The sequence below is a fragment of the Macrobrachium rosenbergii genome, chromosome 3 (assembly GCF_040412425.1).
Source record: "Macrobrachium rosenbergii isolate ZJJX-2024 chromosome 3, ASM4041242v1, whole genome shotgun sequence".
NCBI classification, from domain to species: domain Eukaryota; kingdom Metazoa; phylum Arthropoda; class Malacostraca; order Decapoda; family Palaemonidae; genus Macrobrachium; species Macrobrachium rosenbergii.
In genome coordinates this window covers 90,291,991-90,309,384 of record NC_089743.1, presented here as the reverse complement: position 1 = coordinate 90,309,384, position 17,394 = coordinate 90,291,991, and the positions used below count along the sequence as shown (strand labels likewise).

At 35.5% G+C, this 17,394-nt stretch overlaps 1 protein-coding gene across 2 annotated transcripts in view; it reads right to left on the bottom strand.

The window, feature by feature from the left end:
* The window catches only part of LOC136827457 (uncharacterized), a 106,030-nt gene extending 89,971 nt beyond the window's left edge, over positions 1-16,059 (bottom strand). Inside the window, exons 1-2 of one of the 2 annotated variants that reach the window (XM_067085055.1) lie at positions 15,654-15,822; positions 5,199-5,381 (exon numbers count right to left, since the gene is read on the bottom strand). Coding sequence is in view for 1 of the 2 variants with exons in the window: in XM_067085051.1 (XP_066941152.1) it covers positions 15,654-15,724 (71 nt within the window). In the remaining variant the exon portion in view is untranslated. Of the gene's footprint in view, positions 1-5,198; positions 5,382-15,653 lie in introns of both variants that reach the window. The other variant, XM_067085051.1, reaches the window with a different exon arrangement.
* Between the last annotated feature and the right edge of the window lie 1,335 nt (positions 16,060-17,394).

The window sequence follows — 17,394 nt, the reverse complement described above, 5'->3', positions numbered from 1 at the left end:
TCCAGGAGCGACCTTTAATCAACAGTACAGGAAGTGGCTTTCATCACATTACTGATACTCAGATGCTTTACTCAGAGATTCCGTTGTCATAAGTCACGAAGCTCATGAGAATGATCACAGCAGCTGATGCAAGAATGGCTGAGATGATTTCTCATTGCTTTATGTACAGAAGACCTGATTGCATTTCAACACAAAAGAGGAATTTAAAAAGCCATATACTCCTAAACTGACACTTCTAAAGAATCTGCCACCATTATCACACTAAAAGGGTAGAATGAAAGTATAAAAAAAGAGTAATAAACTAATAAAATTCCCCAGAATGGACATTCCTAATAGAGATCGGTGTTTCAGAAGCAGATGCAACAATCAGCGAGAATCTAATTGAATGAATAAAAATTATTTCCAAACACGAAGACTTATACGGCTGCGAGAGAAAGAGAGAGCGAATAGAGAGGATTGCTTCGATGCAATTGAATTGCTGAGCAATTTGAATTGCAAAGATCTTTCGTCTGTTGTGAGTCTCGGCCAATTTGAGGTGCTAAACCCACTGGAAGTTTTTTTAGTCAGTTTATCTCTTCATTCAGAAATGTTTGTGCAGACAGTGTTGTTCATTTTATGTTTGCTAAGAATATTATTCCTGATGCATACAATTCTATATTTCTTTTATTATATTTCCTCTATTCTTTATCGTTAAGTGTAGTAATGCCTAATTCTCTTATTATAGCAAATATTTAGAAAATATTTAAAGTCGGCACGGAAACCCACTGAAACATCAGATCCGCTAAGAAGAAATGCTGAAACGAAGAGAAAGCAATTTAATCCACACGTGTTGGCGTTTTTCAAATAAATGACCGTGCAAATTTCTGCAACACATTTTCTAATTATATTTCTTATATTGATACAAAATGAAATATTCTTTGCATAAACCAAAAAAAGAGATTATCTCAACTCTTATTGTATCAGTTATATAAGATTACCCATTTCAACAAATCATTCGAGACCACTACTTTCCAGTTTTAGAAGCAAATCATTTATAAAAGCGCAGAGCAGCACTTGAGATGGAATGCCTCCTTAATCATCCCATTCGACAGTACAGAAATATTTACTATAAGAAGAATTAGGTATTATTACTCTTAACGATAAAAAATAAACGAAATATAATAAGAGAAATATAGGATTGTATACATCAGGAATAATAAATATTCTTAGCAAATATAAAATGAGGGACACTGTCTACACAAACAATTCTAAATGAAGAGAATAAACTGACTAAAAATTTCTTCATAGAAAAACTTCCAGTGGGTTTAACACCTCAAATATCAAATTTTTCCATTAGTAGAACTCTTCACTTTTGGTTTAAATATTTTTAAAGAAGTGTACAAATCAACTGGCTTATTTTTTCTTGGGAGGGGGGGGGGCAATTTTATCAAATTGCGTTGGTGTCATTTACTGAGCCAAACACCTTGCCTGCGTCTAACAGCAAATCATGTACAGTACGCGTGCCCTTTTGCTTACAAAGTAAGCCCTGTCATCTACGCCGTGCAGGTAAAAAGACCAGTTGAATGATCATTCTTAAAAAGAAAAAACTGTGTTTTTTTGTCTTTAAAAGTTAAAAGAAAGTCATAAACGAATAAAATTTCCAGAGATGGACATTGCTAATGGAGGGTGGCGCTTTAGAAGGAGAGGTAACAATCAGCCAAAATCTAATTGAAGGAATACAAATGGTCACTAAACACGAAGATTTATATGGCTACTGAGAGAGAGAGAGAGAGAGAGAATTGCTTCGATGCAATTGAATTGCTAGGCTATTTGAATTTCAAATACCCTGCGTCCACTGTGAGTCTAACCCTTTTTTGAGGTGCTAAACCAATTGGTATTTTTTTTCTGTACAATTTTTTTTTTGTCACTTCGTCTCTTCACTTATAATTGTTTGTGTAGACAGCGTTCTTCATACGATATTTGCAAAGATTATTATTTTTTCATGCATCTTTCTATCTTTGATTTATTTTACATACGATTTTATCTGATTCATTCTCTACCGTTAAATGTAATAATATTTAATTTTGTTATTACAGTACACCTTTAGAATAAGGTCTCATCGTAGCACTAGATCGGGGAAAAAAAAGAAAAATCATTGAAACCACTGGCTTAATGCATTCAAATTAAGCTTGTACCCTGTAGAGAGAGCCGCCAAAAACAGCTGTCTATTTTGCCCCGCAAGCAAAACCAACTTGTATTCCCGCAGGCCCGTCGATTGAAGTCGGGAGCAGGTATTCGACCGCCCACAAAACTACTACGATAATTTTCTAAAGGAAAAGCTCTTGGAATTCACCAAAAATTGCAAAGCTCCACAACAAACGCGGAATTAAAGAAAAAAAAATGAAGGCATCATTAACAGGCAGAAGAAGAAAAAAAAAAAAAAACTTGGCTTCACTGTAAGAGATTGACGTTCTAGAAGAGATACCAAGCATACCCGGTTCGCCCATTTTAATATACAACACCTGACGCCTGCTTTCTCCGCAACCAGGCGCTTATTTTAAAAGCAGTTTCAAGTATGGCAACGCATTATGGGAGCAAAAAGCGTTAGGCTGTCAGATGAGACCGGGTTCAAAAAACAAATAGTATTGTGAAGCGTTTTCCGTATTGCTCAAGATTAGTGGTGGAACTTGGACGTAAAAAGTCAATAGAAGCATTTTTTTATGCACAATACAAATCGCCTGAATTATAAATATGAACTTTATTCGTACATAGAGCATTATGTGAAATACTTATAAAGTTAATGCAAAATGAAATTTAAGCATTGTCTGATAAAATTATTTTCCTTGTTACACCAAATGTACTAATCATTTTTAATCTTCACTTCAATAATGTATAGATACAAATACTTTTCAGATGATTGTGAAACCTCATTATTGGATTATTTTCAGTTATTACAGAGAAAAAATAAGAAAAATAAGTTTTTGGCCAGAATTTAGACTAAAATTTCATACAATCTTTATATGAACATTTTCTCGGACATTTTGCGTTTTGGGATCTATATTCTTTTACAGAACTGCATTCGCAACAACTTTTCTGTACTTAACTAAAGCACAACTTTTTTTTTTTTGTACTTCAGTCAGTTTAGTATTAGTTTTACAATCTTTATATTTTACATTTAGAATAACTCCTCCTAATGTTATTTTTATTGCGCCCTGGATACCAACCGTCTTTTATACGCTTTTATTTGGCTTGCTCTTTTGTCTGTCTGTTTGGGTCAAATCTTGTAACCCAATTTTCGACCTGTTCCCTCCGTCCGATGGACTTGAAATTTTGCATGGTTACTCAATCCCAGTGACAATACAACCTTACATGATCAGTGGGTCAGCAGTGACCTCTAGCGACCCTACAGTGACCTCTCCCAGTATCTCAGCGTTTGTATGAAATGAATAACTCTTCGGATTTTTCATACCTTCTTTGACTTGGTAGAATGAATTAATAACTCTACGGATTTTCAAACCTTCTTTGGATCGACAGGATATTAAACAAAATCACGTTCAACTTCGTTAACTACAATAATAAATCATTTGCAATTTTTTAAGACGAAAAAGTACAGTGTAAAATAAATAAAAATAGGGAAAAATTTTAAACCACTTTTATCAAAATGCACTAAAAGGTAAAAAAATCATTTTTTGAGACACACCAGGATTTTCTTACAATCAATCATGTCTACAAAAATAAAAGTGTGGGCGTCCAACATGGGAGGAAATGATAAAAAAATCGTTTCTTGTAGCATGTTTGGCGCCCATGCTTTTATTTTTGTAGACATGATTGATTGTAAGAAAATCCTGGTGTGTCTCAAAAATAATTTTTACTTTTTACTGCATTTTAATAAAAGCGTGTTTAAATTTTTAATAACTTTTCTTATTATCAAAACATCGTGAAATATCAAGTTTCTTCGGACAGTTGATAAAATAACATCCTTGGCAATACAACGTAGCATTGATATGAAGCAAAGTCTTTAGCATTTGAAAACCAGAAAGCAGAAAGAACGTAAGAGTTATTTTCAAAAAATGCAATACAGGTTCAACGAATAACATTTCTCATACATACCAAAGCGAAAAACACCGCCCTCTTTGCGTTACTCAGCCTCGAACATTCAAAGTATTTAGAAACACGACAGGACACACGCTGTACACGGAAGTTCTTCACGGTAGATTGAAATTTCGACATAAACGATAGCACCGTGAAGTGGCAGAAAATGCTACTGTGTATTCAGAGGAGGTAGATTTGCAAGACTCTCATTGATTCGCTTGGGTAGAAGCCAGTTCTAGAAGGACGCCATTGCAACTTATCACTGACGTGCATCCGTTTAGTGTTCTGATTGCAGTTTTGATACTGTTATTTAATCATAACGCTGGCATATACCATATTTATGGGAAGTAACTATTTCTCTACCCTCTGAATAAATTTGTCGGAATCTGAATACTTTATAATACTATGAGATTAATTTCCGGGTCACGTATCTCCTCATTTCCCGCGCCGCGTGGGATTCGTCGGTGTATGACATGTGATATATAATCCCGGGGGAGAAGTTTGGAGTTTGAATATTAAGAGAATACATCGATATTTCAAAGGATGCGACTTTGAATGTCCCTATGGGTGGGGGAGAGCTCTCTCGGTTCCTCCCAAGATATACGAGGGCAGGTACAACATTGCTAATCTTATTTTATAAAGGACGTACGTATAATGTTTTCAAATAATTATTTTTCTCTTCATATGCCCATTAAATTTCTACGTAATTAATTTTCTAATGAATCATTAAAGTTTCACTTTTCATTCCCTTACTAAATAAGCACGAAAACTGATATAAAACTCAATATGAAACTACAGTACTTTCTGATTTTCTTTTTTGTGCGATGGACGACTGAAAAATTTTGTATAACCTAGATGTCGGTTACAGGCTCTCTTGTTTTGTTTATTTTCAACTGATGAGAGTTTCAAGATTAATTTTCTTTTTAGATTTGAAACGATATTGCATATTCATAATGGAAGATTGCGTTCGCGCTCACGCTACAGCTAAATCTCAGTCTATATATTCAACTACCTTACACCAATTCTCTCTCTCTCTCTCTCTCTCTCTCTCTCTCTCTCTCTCTCTCTCTCTCTCTCTCTCTCTCTCTACCTTAGATAACCCCAAGACTATCAGTTATTCCACGCACCTTGTTTATCATTTCCCAATCGTTCTGAAGCAGTCTTCTTCTATCATTCTCTTTGTGCACCTTCTTCCTCCATCAATTACGTTCGTCCTCTCTTCTTCTTCTTCTTCTTCTTCTTCTTCTCCCAACCTGTTTCGCGAGGCGAAGGACTTTTGGGTGAGCGACCGAGAACGGGAATCCATGTTCCTGAGATAAAGAACAGTGTATCAGGTTAGGTAAATAGATCCCCGCTGAATGATGAGGTGTAGGTGAACAGAGGCAACCCGAAAGAATTTAAAAATTACGCTCTGGGAATCTGTTTTGTTGACGTGGTGAAAGATAACGTTTGTGAAATCGAGAGAATAGACTGGGTAAGCCTTCGGTGAGGGCTGGAAAATGAAATTAGGACTTTAATACATTTATTCTGTTATCGCAATTTTAATAGCTGAATTCATTGGCCGTTAATTTATCTGTCAATAACTGTTATCATTTGACAACAGGAATCAATTTTTATCTAAATTTCCAAATACCCAACTCGAATAAATCACTCTAAAAATGTACCAGTGACGCCATTTAGATAGGCTACAATCAATTCTTCTCAACTCATTATTGCTTCGGTGTTGGCTGGGAAGTGAAATTAGAAGTTTGATACATTTATTCTGATATTTAACAGCTGAATTAGTTGGCCATTAATTTATCTGTCAATAACTGCTTTCATTTGACAATAGGAATCAATTTTTATCTAAATTTCCAAATACCCAACTCGAATAAATCAAACTAAAAATGTACCAGAGACGCCATTTAGATAGGCTACAAGTAATTTCTCTCAACTCATTATTGCTTAGATGCTGCACGAAGTTATTTGAAAAAGTTTCCCCCAATGCACTTAAGAATGAAGAGTTCAAGTCATCTGGATTTTAATGGGATGGTTAAATTATGCATGATGAATAAGAGGAAACGGAAAATGGGTTTATTTCGCCTCATAAATAAAACAAAGGCCTACTGAACAGTTCGTCCCCGAGGAAAAAACTTTTTATATGCCTGTGCTTCTCGAAAAAAATTATAAAAAGACTTAAACACAAACACGTAAACGCACTAACACACACACAGACGCAGGTTGGAAAAGATTTTGAGCACGTTCCTAAAAAACTTCATTGTTCGCTTCTCAGCCAAAGCTGTGGATTATGTACCTGATGGCTTGTCGAATGCAGTAGTTTGCCGTCAGGGTAGCAACCTCATCCCTAAAAACCAGTAGCTGGATTTTATATATATTATATATATAAATTTCTGACTCACATCAGGATCGATCCCAGGTCTTTCAATTGAAAGGCAAGGGCGCTGCCCACTAGGCCATACAAGTCACAAAAGAAGTTGGAACCTGAGTGCCACTGCGTGCAAGGAATTACCTGGGCAAGCATGTTAGCTTGCCCAGGTAATTCCTTGTGAGCGGCAGAACTCAGGCTCCAACTTCTTTTATGACTTGTATGGCCTAGTGGGCAGCGGCCTTGCCTTTCAATTGAAAGACCTGGGTTCAATCCTGATATGAGTCAGATATTTATTTCTGTTCCATACGTGATTGTGTTGATTAATTATATATATATATATATATATATATATATATATATATATATATATATATATATATATATATATATATATATATATTAACGTTTGTGCCTGTACCGATGCTGGTAAGTACATTCCTAAATTGCAAGAATGAGTACATTCCATTTACATTACAACAATTTATTAATTCGAAAAATCTTTCTTATACTCATAGAATTCCTGTAAGACTCAAACCTCAAACAATTTCCTGTAACAATCAACTACCGAAATGAATGACCACCTTTTATAGGCAACATTACATTTCTAGTTCACGAAAACTAAGTAAATCTTTTGACGATTTTTTCCTTCATAACTCATTCGTTCCATCTTATAGTTACTCGACAAAGTGTAATGCCACTATTGGCCCAGTGGAATTCAAGATCGGTGCAATGCGTGCTTCAATCCGGCGTCACAATCAGTGCCGTGTGCCTTCAAGCATGTAATTACCTTACTATCTATTCGGGGTCGTTACAGAGTCGCGAGAAGTATTTTGCTTTCAACTGGACACTGCACCCCGCTGCTCTCTCTCTCTCTCTCTCTCTCTCTCTCTCTCTCTCAGACTCAGAGATCTCTCCATTTTATGGAAGGTTTATCTCTCTCTCTCTCCCTCCCTCTCTTTTATACAGACATAGATCGTTATCTTTGAACTCCACTTTTTATGAAAGCCTCTCTCTCTCTCTCTCTCTCTCTCTCTCAGACTAACTCTCTCTTGAACTCTTTTTATCCTCCTCTCCCTTCTTCTCTCTCTCTCTCTCTCTCTCTCTCTCTCCCTTCTTCACGAGACCTACCCTCATCAATGAAATGGGTATACACGCATGCTTGAACATAACTGCCTATGAGCCATTGAATCCTCTGTGCATATCGACACTCGCTAATACTCAAAGAGCAAAAAGAGAAATTTATTTATTCAATTTCGTCCCTTACTCGTAGATTTGGTCGTAATCCAGACTCACAAGTGAGGATATCCATGAATTCCAACGAACTTCAAAAGGTGTAAATTGAAACCTTCAAGGGAAAAAAACAAAGTTCAAAGCCACGGCACGTCGGCAAAGGCTTGCCACTGGCAAGGGCTACCAAAAAGCGACAAACAGTAGCCCGTTATTTTCCAAAATTAAAGTTGCGGCAAAGGTTTTTCTTTATGTTATGTATTTACTTTTAGCAAGTACCCATTTTCCCCGTCGAGGACCTTCGTTGTAACGCCAGGTATATGGAAACTAATCAGTCAACTGTTAATTAATAAATAAATTATTAACCGGACTGCCACACTAAAATTTTTCTTCGGCAACTTTACACAGAAATATGTAAATGAAACAAATATCCGCTCCCCAAAAATCAGATTTCCTTTTTCTCATAAACTGCTTTCAACTGCTTTTCGGGAGCTTGAAAACAGAGCTTGAAAACAGTCACAGTTGCTGACAGAGATGAGGAAGTCACTGAGAAAGGAACTGTTAATAACACAGACTTTAATTACCTTTCGAAAATGTGTTTCTACTTTATTTTATGCAATACTGAAGTGAATACGAGAAATCATTTTATCATTTTCATGTCTGATTAAGATACAGATTTTCTTTTCGTATTTTGACTGAATAATTATGACGAGAAGTGTGAAACTGCATGATTATTTCTTAATTTCCTTAGGAATATAACTAGTTTTTTTATGGACAGAATTTCTTGTTTTAGATTCTAATGACGTTTTATAATTCGAAATCATAAAAAAAGAACGTAAATGAACGTAGCCTAAATTCCTCAGGAATATCAGCACAGCTTTTTACGATCGGGATATATATTATTATAAATCGTAATAACTCATCTGAATGTTAAACCGTATCACCACAAGATCAGATTAAATGACATTTGCGTAACATTGCCTAATGAACTTTTTCTCGGAACCTCATCAAGCCTGAATTATCGCGACGCCTTCAGCTTCTCAGTTTGATGAATTTCAGCTAAATTTGGCGATCTTTCATCTCCATTAAAATAATGACCATCCCATCCCCGGCCCACGCCAAATCTAAAAAAAAAAAATCGTAATTATGAGTACTGGCTTTCTGCTAATGCGAGACGTAGAGCGTCTACATTTTGAGAGAAATGGACGCCCTGTGAAAAACAGAATACAAAAGAATTTGGTTGAAAGAAATTCGTTATTCTTACTTTGTGGGGAGGGGGGGGGGAGGTGAGGTGGGGACCTCAGAATATGTAATGAGTTTCTCCTTAGATTGGGAAAAAGAAAATTGCCATTCTGTTTTTCCTATCCACACAGATACGAAAGGTATAAGAACCATGCTAACAATATCTTACACAAGAAAATGGACAGCCTCATATGATAAAAGACGATACAGTTGCAAAATGAATTGAATATTTTCATTGTGAAACATAAACAGAAGTTATTATCAACACTTTTACAAAATCTTTTCCTAGATCGTTGCAAGAAAATGGTTGGTGGTACAAAAACGTCAGCTCATTAGTCAGAAAGTACCCAACAGCACGGGATTAGAGCTTTGAGGGGAAAATGGCTAATGATGAGAGCCATTAGGTCATTGAGAGAAAATGCCTAATAGCAGATGAGAAAATGTCTTTGAAAGAAAATGGCTGATTGTGAGAGATGTGACCTCATTACGAGGAAATATCTGATAGGGAATAAAACCAGATCTTTGGATGAGAACGACGCGGATACAAAATGTCAGCTCATCAGGCGAAAATGCCTGATATCAAATGAGAATAGATCTTTGAGAGAAAATGGATGATGGTGAAAGATTTCAGTTTGTTCACAGAAAATATTTTATAGAGACAAGATTTTAGATGAAAATGGTAAGTGATGAAGAACATCAGGTCACTGGGAGAAAATGAATGATGGCACATGAGGACAGATTTGGATAAAACGACCGATTGTGAGAAATGTCTGATAGTAAATGAGATCAGATCTTTGGATGGAAAATGGGTGATGGTGAAGATATCAGTTCAATAAAATAAAATGCGTGATAAAGGAATCAGCCTTAGGAAAACGCTCATCTCCTGAATAATAATAATAATAATAATAATAATAATAATAATAATAATAATAATAATAATAATAATAATAATACTTGTAAATTAGGAAAAAGACCTTCTTTAATACATTTTCATTGGCTATTGTTTAATAATAATAATAATAATAATAATAATAATAATAATAATAATAATAATAATAATAATCAATTACGTCAACAGGAGAAAACTAAAAATTTTAAAAATCACTTTAAAGCAAGATAATGCATATGAATTAAAGAAGTCGACTCATTTGAAGAAAATACTTGCTAAATAATAATAATAATAATAATAATAATAATAATAATAATAATAATAATAATAATAATAATAATAATAATAATAATAATAATAATAATAAGAATAAGAATAAGAATAATAGATCCGAGAAAATAATCGAATGGGAAAAGGAATAAAACCGTTGGAAGAAAATGTCCAAAAATGAATGGCAGCTCATTGGAAGAAATGAAACCATATCTGATCATTAGAACTCATTACCTAATGAGAAATGAAGCCGTTGGGAAAAAATGACAAGTGAATGAAAATTGCTTGTGTGAAAGCAGTTTTTTCCTTGGGCTAAAATTCGTGTCTTTCGTACGGGTCCGCTTTCATGACGGAAAAACCTTTTGGTAGGAGACAGCTCTTGGAAGTAGCTTCCTGGCGGTGATGGGGACTGGTTTTGTGATCAGTAGTAGCAGATGAGTAGGAAAACAATCGGAAGAAAGATGGGGATAATGGGAAGTGAGCGATGACAGAATATACATAGTGGTGATGAGAGCGAGTTCCTGAGAAAAACATTTGATAACCAAGTCATTTTACTGTATATAATGATGCTGAAACGAACAACTACTTAAGTGTTAATATTAGCAATGTGAAAATTAATAACAACATTATGTTACAGAGGTTTTGCTTTATAAAATAATTCTTAGACGAACAGGAATTACTGAGGGAAGAGTAACATATTAATATTAACCAAAGTGTGAAAATATTAAAAACAAAAGCTGTCACAAAAAAAGGAAAGATAGCTTTTATCATAATAAGCAATAGTGAATCCTGGTTGCTTTAACTTTATAAGATAGCTTTTCTGATAAGCAACAGCGAACCGTGGTTGCTTTAACTTTATATCATTATAAAATGAAGAAAGGTACAGTGCAACAAACCAGATGCTATCAGTACTATTCTATCATATATACAGTTGACCGAATAAAGAGCTTTTATGGAGAATCATACTTCCAGTTCAAAGTAATACCACCTACTTTTGTTTGTGTCTTTTCGACCACCAGTGTTACTATATAAATCACAATACGTTGCTAATGAATTTCATGTATCTATTCAAATTCGAACTGAAAAAAAATCTAAAAAGTAACTCCTCACCTAAGTTGGAAACAAATCATTTTAAGGCAGCAATAAAACTGGTACTTATTAGACCCATAAAAAACGAGAAATGCGGACTTTACGGTCGTAGCGTTTCTGGCAGTTTCTTCCATTTAAACATGAAAATATTATTGCTATAAAAACCACCACAGGAATATCTTTACCAAAGGAGAGGCATAAATAAAGTTCGTGGTATAGCAATGAGCAATGATACACCTAGAAAAAGGAATAAAGCATGACTGACCTTGAAGTTGTTATAGTCTCTAATCATCATTTTTTAAATATAATTTAATAACGACATTACATGCACCAAAATAGTTATCTATTCATAACTAATTTTCTCTGACTCTAAATTGAATTCATGAACTCGAAACTCTTAAAAGTGATATAAGTTTAATTTTGGTGCTATTTTCAGCTTACATGATATTTTCATCAACAAGATTAATCTGCAAATTTCTGGAATATTAATTTACACCTTCAGACGTCTTTCTCTTGTTCAGAAAGACGTCTTTATAAATTAAACAAGATTTTGAATTAATCTTGTGGATGAAATTAAACTATATAACTTTTAAGATTTCAGTTAATTTCGACTCAGAGTCACAGAAGATTAATGAATACTAACTATTTTGGTGCAAGTAATATTGATAAGGTATTAAAATATAAAACCATATATAACTTTTAAGAGTTTCGAGTTAATGAATTCAACTTAGAGTAACAGAAAATTAGTTATGAATACATAACTATTTTGGTACAAGCAATATTGATAAGGTATTAAATATAAAACCAACAAGTTTCTGATAAAAAATGAACCGAAATGGGAACTCATTACTGAAGAGGTGACCGTAGTATTTTCGTGTCATAGCAGCGATAAAACTTCTCAAATACTTATACACATGACCGACTGAAGAGGAATTACGGATCTTAAACTCGCGCGGGATCTCAGGCCATTCCTTCCAGACGATGGCGGACGAAGGCCTCGAAGGAGGAGAGAACGCTTCTTTAATTGCTGCATCTATCATCACGATCGGCCATTAAAAGTCGGCTGCAGTTACCCAGATACGACACCTTCGGCCGAGCGTAATTCTGGCCACACACAGTCCATAACACTTCCCTCTACGTTCGTTTTGGTGTTTAATTTTTTGTCTCTCTCTCTCTCTCTCTCTCTCTCTCTCTCTCTCTCTCTCTCTCTCTCTCTTTGAAAGTAGCACATCCCAAGGGTTCCTCATTAAACGCCAGATTTTAGTGATCCTGAGTACGCCATCTACCGGTAATTAATTGCATACCTGATGTAATACCTTCGTCGGTAATTGCGCGGCAATAAAAGAGGTATTTTGGATCTTGGATATTAAAGACCACACACAGATATACATGATGTCTCCTCTGTTGACAGAGCGTTTAACAGACGTTAGGGTTTAGTATTTCATTTTGTTGTGTTTGTTTATTCTTCTTTCAACAAACTGAAAGACAATTATTAGGCGTCTGGATATGTCAGTCTACTGCAGAAGAAACACTACCGGATCCGGGTTTTGTGGGGCACGTGCCACCTCCATTAAAAATGACAAAAAAATAATACTGAAGATTTAGATAATACCAACATAAACGAGAAATATAAAAATGGAAAAAAATGAAAATCTATTATAGAAATAGTATATATATGTAAATATGTATATGAAAATTGGTACCCCCGCCCAATGAAATTTTTCTGCAACCGCTAGCGAAAAGAAGTAGGCCTTCGGGACAACAAGAAGGAAAGCTGGGATGCGCGATAAGACCTGGAAGACAATCAATCAAGAACAAGAGCAAAAGATAATCGCAATAAAATTAAAAAGGGGGCCAATGAACAAAACACTCGAGTCTAGATTGTAAAACTAAAGTGAACAAAAGCCAAACGCTGGGACATTATCCGGAGCGGTATTGGTGCCAAGGCAACTCCCAGAATTATTATCTAAAAATATCCACTGGTGAGAGAGAGAGAGAGAGAGAGAGAGAGAGAGAGAGAGAGAGAGAGAGAGAGAGAGAGAGAAGGCGAATTACCTGTCGAAAGGAAGATAATGTTAGGTGAAATTCTTTTACGAGGTCATGGATAAGAGGTATGCGGGGGATGAAGACTGTTGTACCACAAGCTGCAGAAGAACTGAACGTAATGATGAATAATAAGTTCACGATTTTTGTAGTGGTGTCAGTATTGAACAGGTAACAAATGCGATGAAGTTTCTTCGGCGCAATCGAATTTTCTGTGGAGTGTATAATACTGTATGAAACTCTCAGTAACGGCCCGTGAAACTATCAGCAGCGGCCCATGAAACTTTCAGCCACGGCCCGGTTGTGGCCAGTGTTGTTGGTACATATAGCGGTGCCAGACGCATGATCATGCCTAACTTTAGCTTTAAATAAAATAAAAACTACTGAGGCTAGAGGGCTGCAATTTGGTATGTTTGATGACTGGAGGAAGGATGATCAACATGCCAATTTGCAGCTCTATAGCCTAAGTAGTTTTTAAGATCTGAGGGTGGACAGAAAAAGTGCGGATGGACGGACAGTCATCTCAATAGTTTTCTTTTACAGACAACTAAAAAACCCTGGGGTTTGGAAAACATTAAAAATACGATGGATTCACGGCGGAGAAGATTTTGGCTGAAACTGAAACGATGCCTCGCATAGGCCTAATAACTACAGCGGTACTGCACTTCAGTAAGCTTATTCTCAATAGGCTGGAGGGGAATAAAAAAATAAAAGACAAAAGGCTTAGAGATAACCACGCTGGTTTTAGAAAAAAAAAAAAGGAAGACTTACAAAGACCTAGAATTCTTATGAAAACACGAGCAGTAGTTTGGATAATTTAAAAACCACGTTCTGGTGACGTATGTCGATTACGAAAAGACATTTGACGGGTTCTGCAGTGAAATACGTAAGTAAGGTCTTACTTTACTAAGGTATTTCTGTCAAATATAAAGATAATTGAAACTATCCAAGAACGAAGAAGATCCCAAGTTAATATTGTATTAACTTGTCCTTCTCATGGATACTTTTAATAAAAAAAAAAAAGTGGTCTGGGATGGGAGAGAAGGTTTATACTGGAGAGTCGATAAAAACTTGACAGATTTAGAATATGCAGATAATGCCGGTTCAATTACCTGAACACCACAAGGTTTACAAAGCTTGTCTAGTGGAATGTGATAAATATCTAGCGAGGTGGGGCTTCATATCAATACAAAAAAAAAAAAAAATTAATCTGCATATATCTCAAATCTTGGAGAACAAATAGTTGGAAAAATTTTTCCCTTATTAAGTCAGTAATTTATTTACATATCAATAAGAACATATTTTCCTTTAAAAGAAAAATGAAAACCTGAAATGCTGATTTATATGAAGCAAAATATTTGCACGAGAGAATTACCGAACTTAATCTGTAAATATCTGGAGTATTGTTGAGTTGAATACAGGTTTGTTAGCAAAATTGATTCCCTTAGGCTACTGAACGATAAGTAAACTAAATGCATATAAATGGATAACGTTGCATTCTCCTTTAAAGAAAAAAAAAAAAAATACGAAGTGTTAATTTATATTACTAAAAGATCGACAACTCAATAAAAAATACCTGCCGAATCAACAGGCTTAGGTCCTGCATAGGCCTAGCGTTTATTATGCCTATGCCTAATGCTGTTACCACTTAAAGGCTACTTTTTCCTTGCCATGATGGTTCGATAACTTATACCACGAAGAAATTATTTTTACATTATCGAAATTAAGTTGTACTCAGAATAAGATTTAAGTGATCCAACATCTTACCGAGCGGGCAGTTTGAATGCTTAGGTCTAGCCTATTTACCAAACTTGACTTTCTTGCAATTTCCAACCTACGTGACATACCGCATTTTGAAAACATAAATTACACCAGGATTTGTCACATATATAAAATAATACAACAATTTTTACTTTGAATCTCAAAACAGAAGTTGTTTTCTAAGGTTTGTTTACGTCGTCCTGAAATACTGTCACCAAATTCGTTATGAAACGACTTTTCAAATTAGGCATATGGTTAAACGACTCTAACCAGCCTATACATGTCTAAAACTGATATATACTGTAGACGGCATTGACAGTATCCTTGAGGCATACCTACTGCAAAGAATTCTTAATGACTGACAAAATACAGCAGGTGTCCTTTGTTATGCCACAGTGTTTACAAGACGAGACTTGTTGACGCAACCAGTAACCTATAGGCCTATTTACTACTAAGCATATTTAACAAGAAGAATATTTTTCTCTTTAAATTGCGTGGCATATGTAGTTTAATGATGTTCAGATTCCAAAACTGAAATTGCCCTGCAGTTTAATGCCACAATAATAATATTTAGAAAATATACGACGTGGTAACAGAAAACGTATCTTCTCCTAACAAAGACAGTCATCTGACTAGTACGACATTTTTCAAAACTTTTATTGGGGTAAATAAAATTCAGTATGCCTTGCTTACCTGTGAAATGTTATTCCATTTTCTCTTGAAGAATTCCCGCGCCTGTAATTATTAGTTGCACAACGTACCATCAGGAAAAAAAAAAAACAGCAGGATAGGCTACACTACGCTCAGTAGCTGTAAGCAGCGCCGCCTGCGCCCTGGTGGCAGCAAACTAAACTACGTAGTACTACAATCGGTTTACGAATAACATCTCCAATTATTATCATTGAACGTCTACATTACGGGCTGTCCTGGAGCAAAAAAGTATATCTTAAGAGCCTGTGCCAGCACAAAGGTGGCTTGAACGAACGAACAAGTAACGAGCTATGGTAACGATCAGGGAAGACACGAGCGGAGCAATTTCACACCGGTTCTTGCGTCCACGATGACAGCTTATTCTACTGCCGGTGGTCGTTCCACAATTGGCCTATATCCTCTTTGTGAGTAAGCTTTATCCTTTTCAGTCTCTGAATTAATTTTTGAAGGAATCGGGAATTTAACAATCCAGTCAGACATATCGTCAAAAGAAGTAAGTCTAATGGCCGTCTCGAGGAAACTCGTTTACCAGCATGTGAAATGTATAAACCTAGTTAAAAAAAAATATTAACCAAAACATTCTCCCTTACGTGAGATTCCGTGGACCTTCACTTTTCACAAAAATAAATCATCATAGGAATTGATTGATGCATGAACCATATTCAGTCTTGAATAAACATAGGTCTAGTAAAATTGGTTTCTCATTTAGGCAAATATTCCTAATGTTGATCAAATGAAAAGTGCATTCGATATTGGAATAATAAAAACCCTGAAAAAGAAAACATCCGATTTCAGATTTACAATGGCCTCGATTTTTAGATTCACTCATACATGGCCGTATATTCAAAGTCTGATATCAAAGTTCTGATTTCTGAATCTTGAAAACATGCAATTCTCATACTCAAATGAACGTCCAAATTTCTGAATTCCCCGCTATACGATTTGCTTTTCGTATCCTTTGCATTACTCGGTATGATCGTACCCTTTCTTTCTAGAAATAGTAAAGCGACTCGAAGCGTTTAACTGTCTTCGGAAAAGAGAACTATCTAACATGTCAGCGGCTGTTAAAACGAAATTCGCAAAAATGGGCGCATTACCGCTAGGCGCGTAATTACAGATGGCTCGATAGGTATATGATTTACGATACACACTCGGTTTTATTATCGTCATTATAGATAGCCCCGGACTCCTTTTGAAACCTGTTCTCAGTGTCCCTGCTCGTCGTCCGAGTTTTATTGCCAGACGATCGTAAAAGACAATAATGAATTGAGGCATGTTTTCAAAGTCAGTAAGTGTGAGACTGATCGTGTGTCTTATTTGCTTTCCAAGTTGCACTTTCTCGTTTATACTATTTTAATGGAGTTGTTCTTCTGAAGATTTTCCAGCTTACTTTCTTGTGCCACGATATCGTGGTGAATCTCTCTCTCTCTCTCTCTCTCTCTCTCTCTCTCTCTCTCTCTCTCTCTCTCTTCTCTATATATATATATATATATATATATATATATATATATATATATATATATATATATATATATATATATATATATATTTCACATTCGAAGCAGAGCCATCCGGCTGTCAGCTAGTCCGCCAAAATGTGGTTGCTAGTCCCATACCATACTGTAGTCTTTCTTAGACCCCATCTCTCTCTCTCTCTCTCTCTCTCTCTGTTATTTTGAACCCAGCTGAATTTGTTACCCATTCACATCTGGGTCGACTGTTA